Source organism: Mus pahari, chromosome 1 (assembly GCF_900095145.1).
Source record: "Mus pahari chromosome 1, PAHARI_EIJ_v1.1, whole genome shotgun sequence".
Lineage (NCBI taxonomy): Eukaryota > Metazoa > Chordata > Mammalia > Rodentia > Muridae > Mus > Mus pahari.
The window spans coordinates 18392560-18408920 of NC_034590.1; the positions used below are offsets into that span (position 1 = coordinate 18392560).

General features: G+C 56.7%; 3 protein-coding genes across 9 annotated transcripts; 2 read left to right on the top strand and 1 right to left on the bottom strand.

Moving 5' to 3' along the window:
- Positions 1-478: 478 nt before the first annotated feature.
- Positions 479-5379, top strand: Dbp (D-box binding PAR bZIP transcription factor). Its single transcript, XM_021201092.2, has 4 exons — positions 479-1039; positions 1872-2282; positions 3553-3764; positions 5010-5379. Exons 1-4 carry the CDS (start codon positions 901-903, stop codon positions 5223-5225), a joined length of 978 nt encoding a protein of 325 aa, XP_021056751.1. The 5' UTR covers positions 479-900; the 3' UTR covers positions 5226-5379.
- On the bottom strand, positions 5347-13316 carry Sphk2 (sphingosine kinase 2). 7 transcript variants are annotated; one of them, XM_029535146.1, is made up of 8 exons: positions 12860-13280; positions 12263-12333; positions 11872-12024; positions 8566-9034; positions 7791-7940; positions 7595-7689; positions 7399-7514; positions 5347-7162 (listed from the first exon to the last, which is right to left on the bottom strand). In XM_029535146.1, exons 4-8 carry the CDS (start codon positions 8969-8971, stop codon positions 6070-6072), a joined length of 1860 nt encoding a protein of 619 aa, XP_029391006.1. In that variant the 5' UTR covers positions 8972-9034; positions 11872-12024; positions 12263-12333; positions 12860-13280; the 3' UTR covers positions 5347-6069. The 7 variants fall into 7 exon arrangements, with proteins under 7 accessions (XP_029391006.1, XP_021056725.1, XP_029390999.1 ...); XM_021201066.2 differs by lacking the exon at positions 11872-12024 and having other exon boundaries at positions 13014-13316; XM_029535139.1 differs by lacking the exon at positions 11872-12024.
- Positions 13317-13346: 30 nt separating this feature from the next.
- On the top strand, positions 13347-16160 carry Rpl18 (ribosomal protein L18). The gene is made up of 6 exons (XM_021197979.2): positions 13347-13453; positions 14656-14742; positions 14858-14965; positions 15271-15369; positions 15625-15818; positions 16042-16160. The coding sequence occupies exons 1-6, from the start codon at positions 13451-13453 to the stop codon at positions 16115-16117; spliced, it is 567 nt and encodes a 188-aa protein (XP_021053638.1). The 5' UTR covers positions 13347-13450; the 3' UTR covers positions 16118-16160.
- The last annotated feature ends 201 nt before the right edge of the window (positions 16161-16361 follow it).

The following is a 16361-nucleotide window of genomic DNA, read 5'->3' on the forward strand; positions in this document are numbered from 1 at the left end:
CAATGAGTCTATAAACACTCGGCTCCTTTAAGAGGCACCCCTCCTGCCCCACACCCGCATCCGGTAGCACGCGCAAAGCCATGTGCTTCCCCCTTCTTCCTGCCTCATTGGCCCGAAGTGGGTCACGGTCCCGCCTCCAGCGCCTCCTCCCATTGGCCAAATATAGGTCAGTGTCCCGCCTTCTTCCAAAAGGCGAGGCAACTCCACAAGTTCAGCCCCTCACGCGCCTCCGGGGCCTTGGCAGATCCCTTCATCTCATTGGCTGAGCGTCTCAAGGGCTCGAGACGTGATTGGTTCTTGCCAGCAGCCGGAGGAAGGCACGCGGCTGGGGTGCATGGCCCAAGTGGAGGGAGGGGGCCCGGAGGAGGGGCGCGCGCTCCGGCGGCCGGTGTTTTGGTTTAGGTTTTTTTTTTTTTTTTTTTTTCCGCGAAAGAAGTTTGCTTTGGCCACGCCTCAAGGCTGTCGCCTCCTCCTGCCCCCCCTCCTCCGCCCTGGGTGCACACCTCTGGGTGCAGATTGCAAAGCTCCTTTCTTTGCGAGAAGTGCAAAATTGGCTAGAGCCAGAGTCTCGCCCACCTGGTACAGAAGGAGCGCGCGCCTGTGTCCCTTGGGGACCCACAGTTGCAAAGAGACAGCTGCTTGATTTGGTCACCCACTCGCCCAGACTATAGGAGCCTCCCGGGACAGTCTTTGAGTTGCACCTTTCTGCAGAACTGACTGGCTGAACCCCCCGCAGCGCTCTTAGGATTTGAAGCGTCCTGCTACTGGAGGCTTGCACGCCGCGCTCGCCCGACTCCGGGACACATTCGCCCGAACCACAGGAGTGTGCGGGTGACTGACATCTCATCTCATCTCTTCGACTCTCCATGAGCTCATGAACCTGGGAGCAGGACCCCGGCAATGGCGCGGCCTCTGAGCGACAGGACCCCGGGCCCCCTGCTGCTGGGTGGCCCGGCTGGGGCCCCCCCTGGCGGGGGAGCGCTGCTTGGGCTGAGGAGCCTTCTGCAGGGAAACAGCAAGCCCAAAGAACCGGCCAGCTGTGAGTTCTAGTCCCACTGTGTTAGGGACTCAACTGTTGGGGTGGTGGTCCACGGCACCTATCAGCTAGGTGTCCCATCTTTGCTAGTCTTCACTAGGTCACTTAGGTCTTCCAGTCCATCAGCCTCCAGGACCAAACCTGACGCCTGGAGGGCCTAAGGGTCAAGTCCCTGGAGTTGGTCCTCCTTGAGGACAGAGTTTAGGTGCCAGACCCCTCTTTCTTCCCTTTGGCCTCGGAGTCTGGACCCCTGGAGTCCTAGGGGAAGGGAGGGGGTGTGTCGGATGCTCACACGGTGCAGACACGGGCTTGGGCGGGGCCTCGCAGGGTCACATGGAAGCTAGGGATGAGGAATGTGCCCGAGCAGTGGAGCCCCTTCCAGCCCCAACAGACTGTGGGGGATGGGATGAGGGTGCTGGGGGTGGGAGAATTACTGAGCTGTCACTTTTTCTTTCTCACCTGCCCAACCTTTCACCCACCCTGTCACTAAACCCTTCTTTCTAAACTTCCACCCTCGTTCTCTGCTTTCTTGTGTCTCTTAATCGCTTCCCGGGTCTCTAACCCTATCCTTCTGTATACTTTTCACTCTTTTCCCCTCTCTGGGTCCCCTGACCCTCTATTGCTGGGCCCTTGTTCTCTTCTCTCTCTCTCTGGGTCTCCCCAAGCCCCGTTTTTATCCCTCTCTTCTTCTGGGTTCTCTCTCTGCCTGTACCCACCTCCCGGGGTCTTTGCCCTACGGCTCCCGTCTCCTCACCTGTCTGTATCTCCGCCATATCTCTAACTTGGGGTCCCTCCTGTGTCCTTCCACCCCATCCGGTCTCTCCCTGGCCTACAGGTCTCCTGAAGGAAAAGGAGCGCAAGGCAACTCTGCCCTCAGCCCCCGTCCCGGGACCCGGCCTGGAAACGGCGGGCCCAGCCGATGCCCCGAGTGGGGCCGTTAGTGGCGGTGGGTCCCCTCGGGGGCGCTCAGGGTCTGTGGCTGGCCCGAGTCTTTTTGCGCCGCTGCTGTGGGAACGCACTTTGCCTTTCGGGGACGTGGAATACGTGGACCTGGACGCCTTCTTGCTGGAGCACGGGCTACCGCCGAGCCCGCCGCCCCCCGGGGGCTTGTCGCCGGCACCCTCTCCAGCGCGCACTCCCGCGCCCTCCCCCGGGCCCGGCTCTTGCAGTTCCTCTTCCCCCCGCTCCTCGCCCGGGCACGCCCCCGCGCGGGCCACTCTGGGAGCCGCCGGAGGCCACCGCGCAGGTGCGGCGAAGGGGCGGGGCTGTCGGGCAGGGCGGGGCCTCGCGACACTTTTGGAAGTCTACCCAATGAGATATTGCGATCCTTTAGGGGACTTGGGTCCCCAAATGCGAGAGGATTATTCAGTGAGAGGCTATATTCTTCTCTAAGACAAAAGTTTCCTCATCTTCTTGGAGCCAAGACTAGAAACTCAGAACACCTTAGTTAACTGGAGAGTACTATCTCCAGAGTCTGGGTCCAGAATTTTGGGAAACGAGATAGGACTGGACTTCAAGGACACCTAAAATGGGAGTGAGCAGGCCAGAGCGGGGTACTACGTTCCCGGATCCTACACACACACACACACACACACACACACACACACACACCCAGCCCCCAAGTGGATGGTGTTGCATCCTTCCTCCCAGAGTCTTGCAGAAGAGAATATCGGGACTCCTCTTCTGACTTCTACAGAGGAGCTTTCCCATGTTCCTGTGTTGGGGACCTAGGAGCTCAGAACTGTGGGAGTCTGCATGGCAAAGAGCTTGGCAGGCCGGTTCTCCCACGATCCTCCCCTATAGCGCGGGATGGGTGGGTAGAATCATTGTAGATGTTGGAGCTGAGACCAAAAGGAACAAGGAGGGAGGCGACCCCTATCAAGACAAGGAGTCTCGATGTGGGACGCCTGGGTACACCTGTCCCTGATCCGACCTCCAGGCAAAAACCAGTACTGCACATTCCCTCGCCACGTGAGTCCTCCCTCCTGGCTGCGCGCACGCGCTCTCACGCGCGAGGAGGCGGGGCCGGGAACGTGCGGGTGCTTGGTTGGGGAGGAGGGGAAAGGGGAAGCTGTAGGCCACACGTGACAGGGCCCTGAACTGATGTCCTCAGCTGGCCCCGGCTTATTTCTTCTTAAAGACACAGGACTCAACCTTTTTTAGCCAAGCTCCTGGAACTTCCATCACTCCTAGGAGTGGGTCTAACAGGTCTAAGCCCTGAGAAAGGATTCAGTAAGTAGGACTCAGACACGGCAGTGGGAACAAAAATAACACTGAAACTGAAGTTTAGAGGTTTTAGAAGACTAGTGGGATATTTAAGGCCAGTCATTTCTGCCTTACAATGATAGAATTGCCTTCCGGTGGCTAAGCATCTTTGTCACAGGGTTGATGCCTGACAGGATTTGTGTTAAGACAGCAGAAAAACCTGCCCTGTGGTGGATAAGCTTGGGGGAGCGGTGCTCTGAGAACGCAGACCCCGAACTACTCACACACTCAAGCGATACGTATTTCTCTAGGCTTGACCTCTAGGGACACACCCAGTCCTGTGGACCCAGACACCGTGGAGGTGCTAATGACCTTTGAACCTGATCCCGCTGATCTCGCCCTGTCAAGCATTCCAGGCCATGAGACTTTTGACCCTCGGAGACACCGCTTCTCAGAGGAGGAACTGAAGCCTCAACCAATCATGAAGAAGGCAAGGAAAGTCCAGGTGCCCGAGGAGCAGAAGGTGAGCATGCCCAGGTGTGGGCCTCGGCCTTGCTCAAAGCTGTGGGAAGCGTCTCTCTCCGGGGACAAGGTCTCAGAACTTCATGGTCTGTAGGCATAGCCTAGCTCATGAGGCTTCTGGGGACAAGTTTTGTCCTGAGAATCACGAAGATGGTGTCATTCATTGTGACCTCCAGTCACTTGGACCCATAAGCCAGTCTCCCTGTGGACAAGGGCTCAGGTTCCAAGAGGCTCTGCTGCCAATTACGGCTCTCATTGGCTGTCCCATTAGCCCGCTGCTCAGCGGCTGGCCTCATTGGAGCTGGTCTTTGGCTTCCAACCTGAAAACATCTGTAGAACTGCCTCTGCCGGGGTGCAGACGTGGCCATCCTGGGGCCTGGAAGTCATCCTTTACCGGCCATGTTCTAATTTGTCGGGATTTTAGCAGCAAATGCCTTTTTCTAGAGTTCTGGTTTTGCTCTTACTGGGTCTCTCATGTCTTTGTCGTGGCCTTGCATGTATCATAGCTATTCCAGCATCTAGTTGCGTCTGAGAAACCTATTCCATACGAGTGGTTTTCTCCTGCTACAGAGCCCAGCTGTTGCTAGGAAATGGATATGTCCTAACAAGCTGGAACCTTTAATTAAGAGGGAGCTAGGGAAGCAGCTTTTCCAGCTGGGTGAAGGACCCGTGGTATAATCCTCAGGGAAGCCTCAGCTCCCGATTCTCCCATCAGTCAGATCTGGGAGGAACGGCTCCCTGACCTCAGTTCAAGGGTGGAGACTGCAGCTACTTACACCTCATACTTACTTTCTGATGAGATGAGGTTGCCTTGGCAACCAGGACACCAAACCCCATCACTAGGGGAGCTATCCAACCTTTCCTTAGAAACCAGGATCTGGAAAGGTGATGTCTAGAGCAGTGTACTCTTCAATGAGATAAGCCCTCAGACCCTTAAGGCCTCGTTGCTAGGTAACAACATCCATAGCAACCAGCTTTCCATGGGTCCTTGTCAAGTGGGGAGTTTGCTCTGTCTGCACAGTGGAGAATTTGAAGACCAGCTTTTTTCATATGTGCACCTGGAATCTATTTATTCTCTACCTTTCTGCCAGAGACCTGTTCTTAGCAACCAGAGCAGTAGACAACAGAAGTTGGGTATCTGCCCCAGCTAAGACCAATAGCCCCTAGGCCTCACTGCTGTACAGAGTCAGATACACAGAGTTCCTTTTGTTGTATCTCAGTGCCCCTTCCACCCCTCCACCCCCAGGATGAGAAGTACTGGAGCCGGAGGTACAAGAACAATGAAGCAGCCAAGAGGTCGAGAGATGCAAGAAGACTCAAGGAGAACCAGATATCTGTGCGGGCTGCCTTCCTGGAGAAGGAAAACGCCCTGTTGCGGCAGGAGGTGGTGGCTGTGCGGCAGGAGCTGTCCCACTACCGGGCTGTGCTTTCACGCTACCAGGCCCAGCACGGGACACTGTGAGGCCACCTCCACCCTGCCAGGAAGAGTCCTGTTCCTTGCTCAGACTTACACCTGACACCCTCCTTCCTCTTTGTCCCATGGCCAGTGGTCTGGCCAGCTAGGTGCCCCAAGAACGTCATGATGCAGACAAATACATTTATATTTTTAAGAAAAAGCTAGCCTTCCCCCACCTCCCTTGCGGGGGTGGGGAGGGTCCTGTGTGTGCTCTTAGCATGTCGGGAACCCATCCATCCAACCGCCTCCATCAACACAATCCTGAATAAATCTTGAGAACCCGGGAGCCAGCTGTTGTGGCGGACAAAGCAGCTACTGGCTCTGACTCAAGGCTGCATCCAAGCGGGATGCTGCTGCTATGCCTTCTAGGACCACAGTAACGGAAAGGGATGTCGGGTGGGAGGGGTGAAGGTCTAGAGGAAAGCCACGCCTTTATTGCATAGACCTTTTCAATTGCTTTTTAGACTAGGGAGAGGGACACACAAGACACAGAGCATCCCACCCCTAACTGGCCAGGGGAGGAACATTAGTGCAAATCTGGGACCACCCGGGGGAACCTGCCCCTCAAGGGCTGATTGGCCAGTCAAGTAGAGGCACCGGAGTAGGCAAGAAGAAACCCTGGCTGGACAGTAAGCTAAAGAAGCCTTGCTAGCTCATACATTCCAGGCCCCATCATTGGACATCAAGAAAGGCAGGCCCTACCCTCAAGCCTCTAGGTCCTCTGGGAACTGAGGGTCAGGACCACTCTCCACCCTCGCAGATCTGAGAGCGGGCCTACTTCTACCTATAAAAGATAGATCTTAGCCTATGGGGCGCTGGTTCCACCAACTCGACATGCTTTTAGGCTCGTTCAGGCTTTTGGCTTTTGACCTGCAGGCCCAGTGAGCAGCGTGGCGAGACCTGGGTGCACCTGTGCCTGTATTGGCCCGTACTCCACTAACTCCCCATCTACAGTGAGCAGGCCACGAGGCGTGAGTGGTTCAAGGCGGAAGGCACGGGCTGCAGCATAGCCCAGATGTGGGCAGCCTAGGCTGAAGTGGTTGCCATGCTCCATGGCCAGCAAAATGCGGAGAAGTGCAGCCCGTGAGATGCCGCTCCGCACCCAACACAGGTGCACCACACCATCATCAAAGCGCGCATGTGGGGCTGCCATCAGGTCTGCGCAGAGGTGGCTTGGCAAGATGGCCAACATGAGTACAAACTCCCCCTCTATTGTCACCCAGTCTTGGGGCAGGGGAGAGCCAAGGGGAGGGAGCAGGTGGTCCACCGGGCCCCAGGTAGAGGCTTCTGGAGCATTGTGGGTGGGAGGCAGGAATCCCGAGGATGCTGGCATTTCTGGGGGCCCTTCAGCGATGGGTGAAAGCTGAGCTGTTTTGAGAGCGTTGGGGGATGAAGGCAGCAGTAGGTCTGGGGACAGAGGTGCATCCCCAGCTCCTCCCCAGTCTCCAGTCAGCTCTGGACCACCACCATTGAGGGAAAGGTCAGGCAGGGGCTCAGGGGAACCAGGGGAGACCAAGGCGGGCTGGGGCAGGGGCAGGGGCAGGGGCAGGTCAGACACAGATCGATGTAGAGGCGAGTGGGTGGCGGTTGGGGCTGGGGCCGGAGCCAAGGCTAGTTCTGACTTGGCTCGAGGCAGACTGTGGCCTGGGATTGGCAAGGCTGGTTCTGTGGTAGCGGGGAGGTAGGAGAGGCGTCCACGGTAGGTATGCAACGAGGCCAGGCCTAGCACTGCACCCAGTGTGAATCGAGCGCTGCCAAGGGCCCTGAAGCGCTCACTGTGAATGTCCACATCTGACAAGAATCCCCAGGCCACCGACAGAAAGGAATAACAGCGGGATCCTGAGGCTAGCGTCACAGAGAGCAGGTCCAGAGGATGGCTGCCACCCCGGCAGAGAAGCAGCGAGCAGTTGAGCAACAGGTCAACCCCGACAGCCTGCTCAAACCTTCAAAATCAGAGAAAGGCGTCACAGCGGGGAGGAGCAGTGGAGGGTGAGACGAGAAGGGTAGAGGAGGGTGGAGGAGCAGCCATCAGGGACACATCCCAGAGCCCCTGTAAGCACCCGACTAAAGGTGCTCTGTGGGCCAGGGTAAGGGGTAGTGGGTGCAGGATGATGAGAAGATACCGAGCCCTGTAGTCCCAAAGGCTCGTCCCTCTCTTTAGCAGGAGTAGTCAACGTACCCGCCATGATGGTTCACCGCCCCAGCTAGTGCATTGCCCGAACCACAGGGGAGGACACCAATGGGCATCCGCACGGCGTCTTCCCAATCTGGCCGATCAAGGAGCCCATTCAGCACCTGCAGTTGGGATAGGATGCCTGGGTCCTGGCCTCCCTCCAGTTCCCCCCAGGGCAGGGACAGGGTGTCTGCAGCTGTACCTCATAAAGCAGCCCGTCTCCAGACACAGTGACAATGCCTTCCCACTCACTCAGGCTCAAGCCCTGCACCAGCTCACGGGCATGATTCTGTCGTTCTAAGGGGGCAAATCAAAAGGTTAGTTGGGTGGTCTCATCCTATCCCGCCCTCCAGAAAATCCAGGAGCGACCCCCCCACCCCTACGGCCAAGGGCCCTACCTGTCTGTATGAGGTTGAAGGACAGCCCAGCTTCGGAGATCATGGGCACCACGTGGTCCATGCAGCGCTGCCAGGCCAGGCCCCGCCCCCCAAAAGGATTGACCAATATGAGCAGCCTGGGCTTCCGGGGCAGCAATTCAGGGGTGATTTCTGAAGCAGAGAGAAAGGAAGGGCTGAATCTTGGAGAGGCTGGAGACCCCGCCTCCTCCCTGGCAACAGTATCTATCTGTAAATGGGTCCCAAGTAAAGGGCAGGTTCCCAAGGCCTGCGGGGAGTTTCTGCCTCCCTGCTGTCACCTGGTCAGTGAGGTCGCGCCAGGTTTTTCTCACAGGTGCTAAGACAAACCATTAGTTGTGAAAGCAAGTATGTGCCCTTTGAACCAGTATGTGGCAGGTGGGGAAAGACATGATTCCTGTTAACCAGCATCAGGTTCCTGTCGGTGAGCCCCTAAGCCTTGAGGCTCACACAGGAAGTAGGCGGGCACCCTGGGTGAGGAGGCGCTGCTAGAAAGCCTCCTCTTTGTGTGGAGTGGAGCTCCAGGACCTCTGAGCCACCTGGGTTATACCTGGCATTCTCAGCCTCCTGCTGGCACACGCCTGCCAGTCTTACTCAGCTGTTGTCAAGGGAGGGGCAGACAATGGTGCCAACAACAGAGGCCCTCACTGGGCTTCTCTCTGCTGCGTCTCATTCTTCTGAGATAGACCGAAAAAGACACAAAGTACAGACACACGGGAACACATGGCAACACCCATATGGCCCTGGCCCAGCATCTCACCCTGGTCCCCTGACAGAGGCACTCCTCGGAGGAGGCACATGAGGGCAGTGGCCCAGCGCTGGGCCTCTGCACGATTCTCCTCATAAGTGGCAGCCCCATCGGCCCGGAAGGTTCGAGTAGCTCTGCGCCGGCTCCCTCGCCGACCTCGTGGGTAGGTGTAGATGCAGAAGTAGGCTCCAGTGTCTTCGGGGCTACGGCTCTGCAGCGTGCCACAGCCCGAGACCTCGTCCAGAGAGACCAGACCATCTCGGGGCCGGGCTTCTGGCTTTGGGCGCAGTCGCTGTATGTGTAGGGCTTGTGTTGTGAGGGTGAGGGCAAACCGTGGGCCATGGGCCGGGTAGGAACCAAACTCGCCGTGCAGGATTGGGGTGCTGGCGGCCACTGGCAGCAGTGGTGGTGGGGCCATGACCCTGGTTCAGTCCCAAGCACTCCTAGGCTCTTGGCTTGTGGTCAGCTCCTGGACCAGCCTCTGTGGGGAGGAAGACAGTGGTCAGAATCCAGGATCCCCATGGTAGGTGGGGGACAGGAAAGACCTGTGAAAAGGAGATGGAGTGTGGGAAAAGGGTACTGTAGAGTCAGAAGAGCAGAGACTTGGTGGGTGGGGGTGGGGAGGAGATGCCTGTATGCAGGCATGAAATTATTCAGGACTCTGTTGCAACAACTAGTTAATAAATACTCCCTGAAGGTCAGGCATAGTGGTGCATACAGGCAGAACTAGAGTCAAAAGCACAGGTTTGAGGCCAGCCGGGGAGATCTTGTTTCAAAACAACAACAAAATCCATGCGGATCAGAAGAAAGCGAGCCGCCTGTCAGAGGGCAAACAAAGGCTCAAGGGAGGAAGGCACTGGATGACAGAGGCAGGAGAAAATCGGCTCAGACACTGCTGGGTGGAGAGAGGAGAACCACGGACACACAGACACAAAGAAGAAAGGGACAGCTCTGAAAAGCAGAGGGACACTGAACAAGCACCAGCTTCGGAGGTACAGGCTGACAGATACTCAAAGAAGCCGGGCAGCGGTGGCTCACGCCTTTAATCCAGGCACTCAGGAGGTAGAAGCAGGCGGATCTCTGTGAGCTGGAGGACGACAGCCTAGTGTGCAGAGTGAGTCAGGACTGTGCAGATAAACCCTAGGGGGTGGGGGAGGAGGGACTTAAAAGTTTCTCGCTCCAGCGAAGAGAACCTGTTGCTTTCCTGCCTGTTACAAAAGGGAACGAACATGACACACAGGTCAGAGGGGGAGCCACCTGTGGGACCCGAGCGAGTGGCCCCCAGCCTGTGTGACTGGAAACACTAACCTGGGTGTCTGGCCGAGTTCTCTCCAGGACGAGGGTGAGCCAGGACTGAGCCCCTTCTCTGTCCGGCTCGGCAGAAGGTTCCAACCTCCTAACTAACTGCTCACCTTTGGGCAGTTCAACCCAGTTGCCTGACTAGTTTGTCACCCTTCTCAGGCTCACAGCAGCCTGGGACACGCCCCCATGAATATTGTCCCTCCGGATCTACCTCTGCCCGCTGCTCTGGGCCGCTCCTTTAACGCCCATGTATCTGCCCCACCCTTAAAACCTGTAGGGACCGGTATGAGGCCCTCAAATCAGACACCAGCACAGAGCCTTATGAATGCTCCATTCTAGGCCGGGTCTCGGTCTCCCAGGACCCCAGATCTTGGCTCCACCCACAGGCTCCCGGCCCACCACCGTTTGTCCCCGGTCTCCCTAGCCCGTACAGCCACTCCAGGGCCGCAACGCAGGACCAGGTCTGAGTCTCTTTTGCCGTTTCCAGATTTCACCCAGCACTCCGCACCAGGCCCGAGTGTCCGCCCCTCTGGGGTCACCCCAAACCCTGTAACCTGCGTGCACGCTGCGTCGTCCGGCAGCCCCTCCAGAGTCTGCACTACCGCCCCCATCTAGGGGTGGGGGAAGGGTGTGCGTCCGTCCAGCCAATGGCCGCCCCGAGTCCGAGCCGCACCAATGAGAGGGCAGGGGGGCCGGAGGCATCCGCCTTCATAACTACGCGCCGGGGCAGGGCGGCTGTCGACGGAAATCGGGCGGGGCTTCAACCGAGCTAGGCAGCTCCCATTATAAGTGAGGGCACGTTGGCAGCAGATGAAAGGACGTGGTCGAATGCAAAGCTTAGCCCGCCATCTTTGCTGAGGTCAAAACAAGCCCTTCCCAACAGAGTCAATAAAAAGGGGTGTGGAGGAGTCCTTCAACCAACTCTCCAACGTTGGTATCAGAGCAAAGCAGAGATAGAAAGAGGTGAGTGTGATGGTGTCCTGTAATCTTAAAAACCAGGGAGGCTGAGGCAGAAGCGTCAGGAAGCGCAGGAGCTGCCTCTGCTGCTTAGAGCCAGTCGTGGGACACCTTGTGTCAAACAAACCCCAGAAAATGATCAACACAGGTGGAGACCATTCCCAGGCTCGGGAGGCTCATTGATTTACAAACTGATAGCCTTCCTGGAGGAAGAATGAGATTAACATCCCAGGAAACCACCATGTGACAAGACAGCCCCAGAAAGAAGCATAGGTAAGGGAAAGTATTGGAAACCCAGAGCTGGGAAGGAACTGAGGGCCAGGGAAAACAGAGGTGGACAGAGACAGGCAAGGAGAGGGCGGCAGGAGACACAATCGGGGTGTGGGGGTGTGTGCGCGCAAACACTGCTGTCTAAATGTGCCTCCCACACGCTGGGCAAAGCGTGCTCACATTAACTCTGATCAGGCAAGGACAAAACTTCTTAGACAAAAAATAAGAGGAGGGAGTCTGCTTATTGCCAAATACCCCTTGCATCCCATCCACAGCAGCGTCCACCCCAGATAACATGCCATGCTGTCAGAGGAGGAACTCAGGGAGATGCAGAACCCGGGATACAGCCAGAGCGCTGAGAAAACCCTGACCAAAGGGGCTGAGACCTCAGCAGAGAAACGGGAACAGGAAAGGGAAAACGCTAACTCACCCAAACTGAGTGACCTCGCCCTGTGTTGCCCTCAGCTGCCCGGCTGGGAGAGAAAAGGACTGCTCACCCTGCCCCCAGGGGAAGTCTGGGGTCAGCGGCAAAAGGGCCCTGGCAGACGTTATGGCCCCTGGTATGACACCCACAGACTTCAGACCAGTGGTTCTCAACCTTCATGATGCTGGGACCCTTTAATATAGTTCGTTTATGTCGTGGTGACCCCCAAACATTTCATTGCTATAACCGTAACTCTGCTACTGTTACGAACTGTAAGTATGTGGTATACAGGATAGCTAGTATACGACCCTGTGAAAGGGTCCAGACCCACAGGTTGAGAACCTATTCTGTAGTTAGAACCTTACCTGGTTCCACTGCCCCTTGGATTCAGGTGTCCAGTGGGTACCCAGGCCTCTGCTGTCACAGCAGGGCCTGAGCCCCAAACTGGAGGCCATGTATGTAGAGGCGGCTTGGGTAAAGAGTCTTGCTAACTCCCTGTGCAGGCCCAGGTAGGGGTTCTGAAGAGGAGAGCACATTGCAGGCTCAGTTATCTCAGAGCCAGCATCTCTCATCCAGCTGGCCTGTCTTGTATTACCCAAGTTCAGAGACTATATCCTACCTAACACTCCGCACCAAAGTGTTGCCTAAAGACACTTACAGACCTATACAATCAGGGAAGACACACTAACAGGGAGTCTTTTTTTTATCACTCTCTTTTTCCAAACAAGGAGAAAAACAAAACAGAAAATGACTTACCCAAGATCACAATTTTAAATGGCAGAGGCAGGCCAAGTGTTGAAAGACTGTGATCCCAGCTACTTCGGAGGCTGAAGCAGGAAGAGTGAGTCAAAGCCAGCAGGGACAACTTTGTGAAACCTTGACTTAAGGGGGCGGGGGTGGGTGGTGGGTGGGGGACAGAGCTGGCACTAGAACTAGCTTACTAAATGGCGAGGTGCCCAGTTTGGTATCTTTGTCTCTCCTTCTGCCGGGGGGTCCCCTCACCATTTTTCCTTCTCACCCCCAGGCCTCCACACCTCCAGCCACCGTCATGGTCTCTATTTCAGTCTCTCTGGAGCTGGTTATCTATCCCCTTCCCAGCCCGGGAACTCTGCGTGCCTTCTCTGCACATCAATATGTACATCGAAAGTGTTGGGCCAGTTCAACCAGTCTGGTTTAGGAAAGGAGGAAAAAAAAAAAAGCTGTCTCTAAGGAAGAAAACAAAGGAGAGAGCCAGGAAGAGGTCCTCTAAGGGCAGGGGGGAAAAGCTGAACAGGGGAAAAGCTGAACAGAAAATATTAAATAATAATAATAATAATAATAATAATAATAATAATAATAATAATAATAAGGTACTATGGGTTGAATCGCAGCAAGAAGGTCTCGGGTGAGAGATCGAGTAGGACTTCCTGAACTTCAGTTCCGTCTAGTAAGTTGAGCACAAGGAAAAGGCAGCCGAGAATTTAAGGAAGTGTGAGATGAGCTCTCTCCAGGCCGGGACAAGCCTCACCGCCGACACACGGCCCCCCGGGTCCTCCGCGAGCCACCGAGAAGCGGTCGGCGTGCGGCCAGAGAGTCACCGCGCGAGTCGTCCGGCTAGCTCCGAGCATGTCTCTGGCTCTCAGGTCCCTTTACCCCTGGAGAGTATGAGAGCAGGGACGGGGAAAGGCCAAAGGGGCTCCGGGTCCCGGCCTTTTCCTCGGGCTGACTTCTCTTTGGTTCTGGACGCCCTGGTTCGGTCGGTCCTCCCACATACCATCGAGGAAACCCAAACTGTGCTAGAGCTCCGCGTCGCGCTCACGTGACGTCACCCGCGCACCACAGAGACGCCCGTTCCGGCTAGAGTGTCCCGCGTTGCGTCACGAGTGCGTCTGGCCGGCCGCTCCTTCCCCGCCCACCCCGGCGCGGTTCCGCCTTTCCGGACCTGGCCGAGCAGGAGGCGCCATCATGGTAAGCTCGCTGAGCGGCCTCCGCGAGTGGCCCATCCGCTGCCATCCTCAGCGAGTCCCGGTCGTAGCGCGGCGGAGGGGTGCAGGCGGTGCCGAGGGGAACTGGGGGACGGGCTGGGGCCTTCGAGCGGGACTCGGCGGAGCCGCTGGCCGGCCCCGGGCGCCTCCCGACGCTCGTCGTCTTCCTTACAAAGTTCGGCTCTGTGGTCCCGGCTGATTGCGGCTCCCAATGAGCCCAGTCCGGCCTCGAGCCCACGGCAGCTCCCTCGCCCCGATCTTTCTAGTGCTGGGGCTCCAGGCGGGACCGCTGCTCCCAGGGTCCCTGGTTCTTAGCCTGCCCTGGGGAAGTTGGGCGCTACGATGAGTGGAGCCACTACACGTTGCCGGGTCTGGGGACAAGCGGACGTCAGTCCTCCCCTGTGCTTCCCGGAACAGTGCTCCCAGTGTGTGTGGTCGGAAGGGTTTGCGGTAATCCTGCCCGTGCCTTGTGTGTCGGGAAGACGTTCATGAAGGTGCAGTGAAGCCGCTGTTGGCATCTCGGTAACGACTGCAGGATGCTCACAGCTCGGAAGACGAGTGGGGATGAAATGAACCCGACTACTTGGCCTTCCTAGGGTTGTTTTGAAGTAGGTCGTGCAAGAGTCTGGCTTTGTCACAAACTTATCCCCAAGTCTAGAATGTTCTGTTTGTTAGCTTCTCTTGGACTGCTTTCCAGATTGGGAGCTAGTTTGTTTTTCGAGACAGTGGACCTTGCTGGCCTCGAACTCAGAAATCCGCCTGCCTCTGCCTCCCAAGTGCTGGGAGCTAGTTTTGAGAACATAAATAGAGGTTAACATCTTTGCAGGGTTCTGAACTCCCATCCATTCTGGGCCCAGAACCCAGGGCCTTCACATGCTAAGCAAGTGCTCTAAGGGGACACTGAGCGAGCCGCATGTCTTGTGCGTCTCGGTTTTTACTCCGAGACGGTGTTTCAGTGAGTTTCTGGACTCTAGGAGGAATGGTTTCAAGCCGGGACAAAAAACTTGGCTTGTGTGTTAAGTGAATCTGTCAGTGGGTGGGGAATGTCTCCTCACTCTAGTTTGAATCCCTTTGGTTTGAATTGTCGACTAAGTAGCTTGAAAGGTAAGTTACAGGTATAAATATCATCAAAGATATGGGGCCCTGGTTCCGAGAATTGGCTCCATAGTGGTTCACCTCCCACAGGGTGTTGACATTCGCCACAACAAGGACCGAAAGGTTCGGCGCAAGGAGCCCAAGAGCCAGGACATCTACCTGCGGCTGCTTGTCAAGGTAACCCAGGGGTGCTGCACCATCTTACAGCTCCCAAGGGGAGTGGGGTGGGGAGAGGAGGGGCCTGGCTTTGGGGGGAGGCGGTTCCCCGCTCAGTCTTTTCCCTTCCCTTCAGCTGTACAGGTTTCTGGCCAGACGGACCAACTCCACCTTCAATCAGGTTGTGCTGAAGAGGCTGTTCATGAGCCGCACCAACCGGCCACCTCTGTCCCTGTCCCGGATGGTTAGTAGTCGGGAGGACGCTTCCCATGCTCTGGGAGGGTGAGGCCAGCAGAGGATGCAGGCCTCTGTTTTGGCCTCTACTTTGCCTCCCCAAGTGATGAACCCTTGGTCTTTTTCTACCTGGGGATTTCTCTGACCTGGGTCACTTCTGGGGTTGGAGAGAAAGATTGCAAATCAGTGGTACCTGGCAAGCCTTCAGGGCCCTGTCACTGGAGGGAGGTTGGCCTCAGCCAATGGAGGTCTTGGCTGTTTTGGCCTGCGGATGACAGTGTGGCACAGAAAGACTTAACCGGCTTTCCCCATCAGATCCGAAAGATGAAACTTGCTGGCCGGGAGAACAAGACTGCTGTGGTTGTGGGGACGGTCACAGATGATGTGCGGATTCTGGAAGTACCCAAGCTGAAGGTAAGTGACCAGCATGTCTCCAGCCAGTCAGGGGGTTTGCTCTGTGCCAGTGACACCCTGCCGTGGGAGCTGTGGTGGCCAGAGCTGCTCTTTGGTGTGTCTCCTCACCACTGCACAATGGTGCTTTGGGTTCCGTTTGTGCCGAAAGCATTGAGGGCGCTTGCCATCCACTGGGGAGACTTTAGTGGCAGTTGTTTATCAGAGTCCGCTACATGGGGGGTGACAGTCCCCACAGCCTCTGGTGTGTTCCTTCAGGTGTGTGCACTGCGGGTGAGCAGCAGGGCCCGGAGTCGTATCCTCAAGGCTGGCGGTAAGATCCTCACCTTCGACCAGCTGGCCCTGGAGTCTCCCAAGGGCCGGGGCACTGTGCTCCTGTCTGGTCCTCGGAAGGGCCGAGAGGTGTACCGACATTTTGGCAAGGCCCCAGGAACCCCGCACAGCCATACCAAGTGAGTATCAGCCTTGGCCTCTGGTGGCTGTTAGCCTTAGTGGCCACTAGGATGTTGAGTTCACTGGGTTGGGGGGTGGTCACAACTCTGGCCTAGCCAGGGCCTATGCCATTTCTGAGGGGTGGGTGGTTACTGTGAAGGCTCTCAGGGTTTCCAGCGTGACAGGAACAGGTCCTAGTGGCCAATGAGCTGGGCTTCTCTAACCTTCCTCCTTTCCCCACAGACCCTATGTCCGTTCCAAGGGCCGGAAGTTTGAGCGTGCCAGAGGCCGAAGGGCCAGCCGAGGCTACAAAAACTAACCCTGGATCTTACTGTTAATAAAAAAAGCTTTGGATGTTGATGTTTGGATGTTTCTGTGTTCATTCATGAAGTTGGGATGGGGCAGGGTGGGATGAGGGCCGCCAGTGGTGACAGCATTTGATTGGAAGTCAGCCCAGACCCATCTCTGGGGAAGGGGGTGGTGCCTGCTCTAGGGGCTGCCCTACACCTGCGCAGCCCGCTGCCTGTGGCTGGAGCCCCGCCCCTGCTGGGTATTGTGTTCTG

Excerpts from the sequence above, each read along its gene's own strand:
- Dbp (XM_021201092.2), top strand. The coding sequence starts at position 901 with ATGGCGCGGCCTCTGAGCGACAGGACCCCGGGCCCCCTGCTGCTGGGT. Across the intron at positions 2,283-3,552 it reads CGCCGGAGGCCACCGCGCAG|GCTTGACCTCTAGGGACACA; the intron begins GTGCGGCGAAGG and ends GTATTTCTCTAG. Across the intron at positions 3,765-5,009 it reads AGGTGCCCGAGGAGCAGAAG|GATGAGAAGTACTGGAGCCG; the intron begins GTGAGCATGCCC and ends CTCCACCCCCAG.
- Sphk2 (XM_021201066.2), bottom strand. The coding sequence starts at position 8,971 with ATGGCCCCACCACCACTGCTGCCAGTGGCCGCCAGCACCCCAATCCTG. Across the intron at positions 7,690-7,790 it reads CTTCAACCTCATACAGACAG|AACGACAGAATCATGCCCGT; the intron begins GTAGGGCCCTTG and ends TTGCCCCCTTAG. Across the intron at positions 7,163-7,398 it reads GCGGTGAACCATCATGGCGG|GTTTGAGCAGGCTGTCGGGG; the intron begins GTACGTTGACTA and ends CTGATTTTGAAG.
- Rpl18 (XM_021197979.2), top strand. Across the intron at positions 14,743-14,857 it reads ACCTGCGGCTGCTTGTCAAG|CTGTACAGGTTTCTGGCCAG; the intron begins GTAACCCAGGGG and ends CCTTCCCTTCAG. Across the intron at positions 14,966-15,270 it reads CTCTGTCCCTGTCCCGGATG|ATCCGAAAGATGAAACTTGC; the intron begins GTTAGTAGTCGG and ends TTTCCCCATCAG.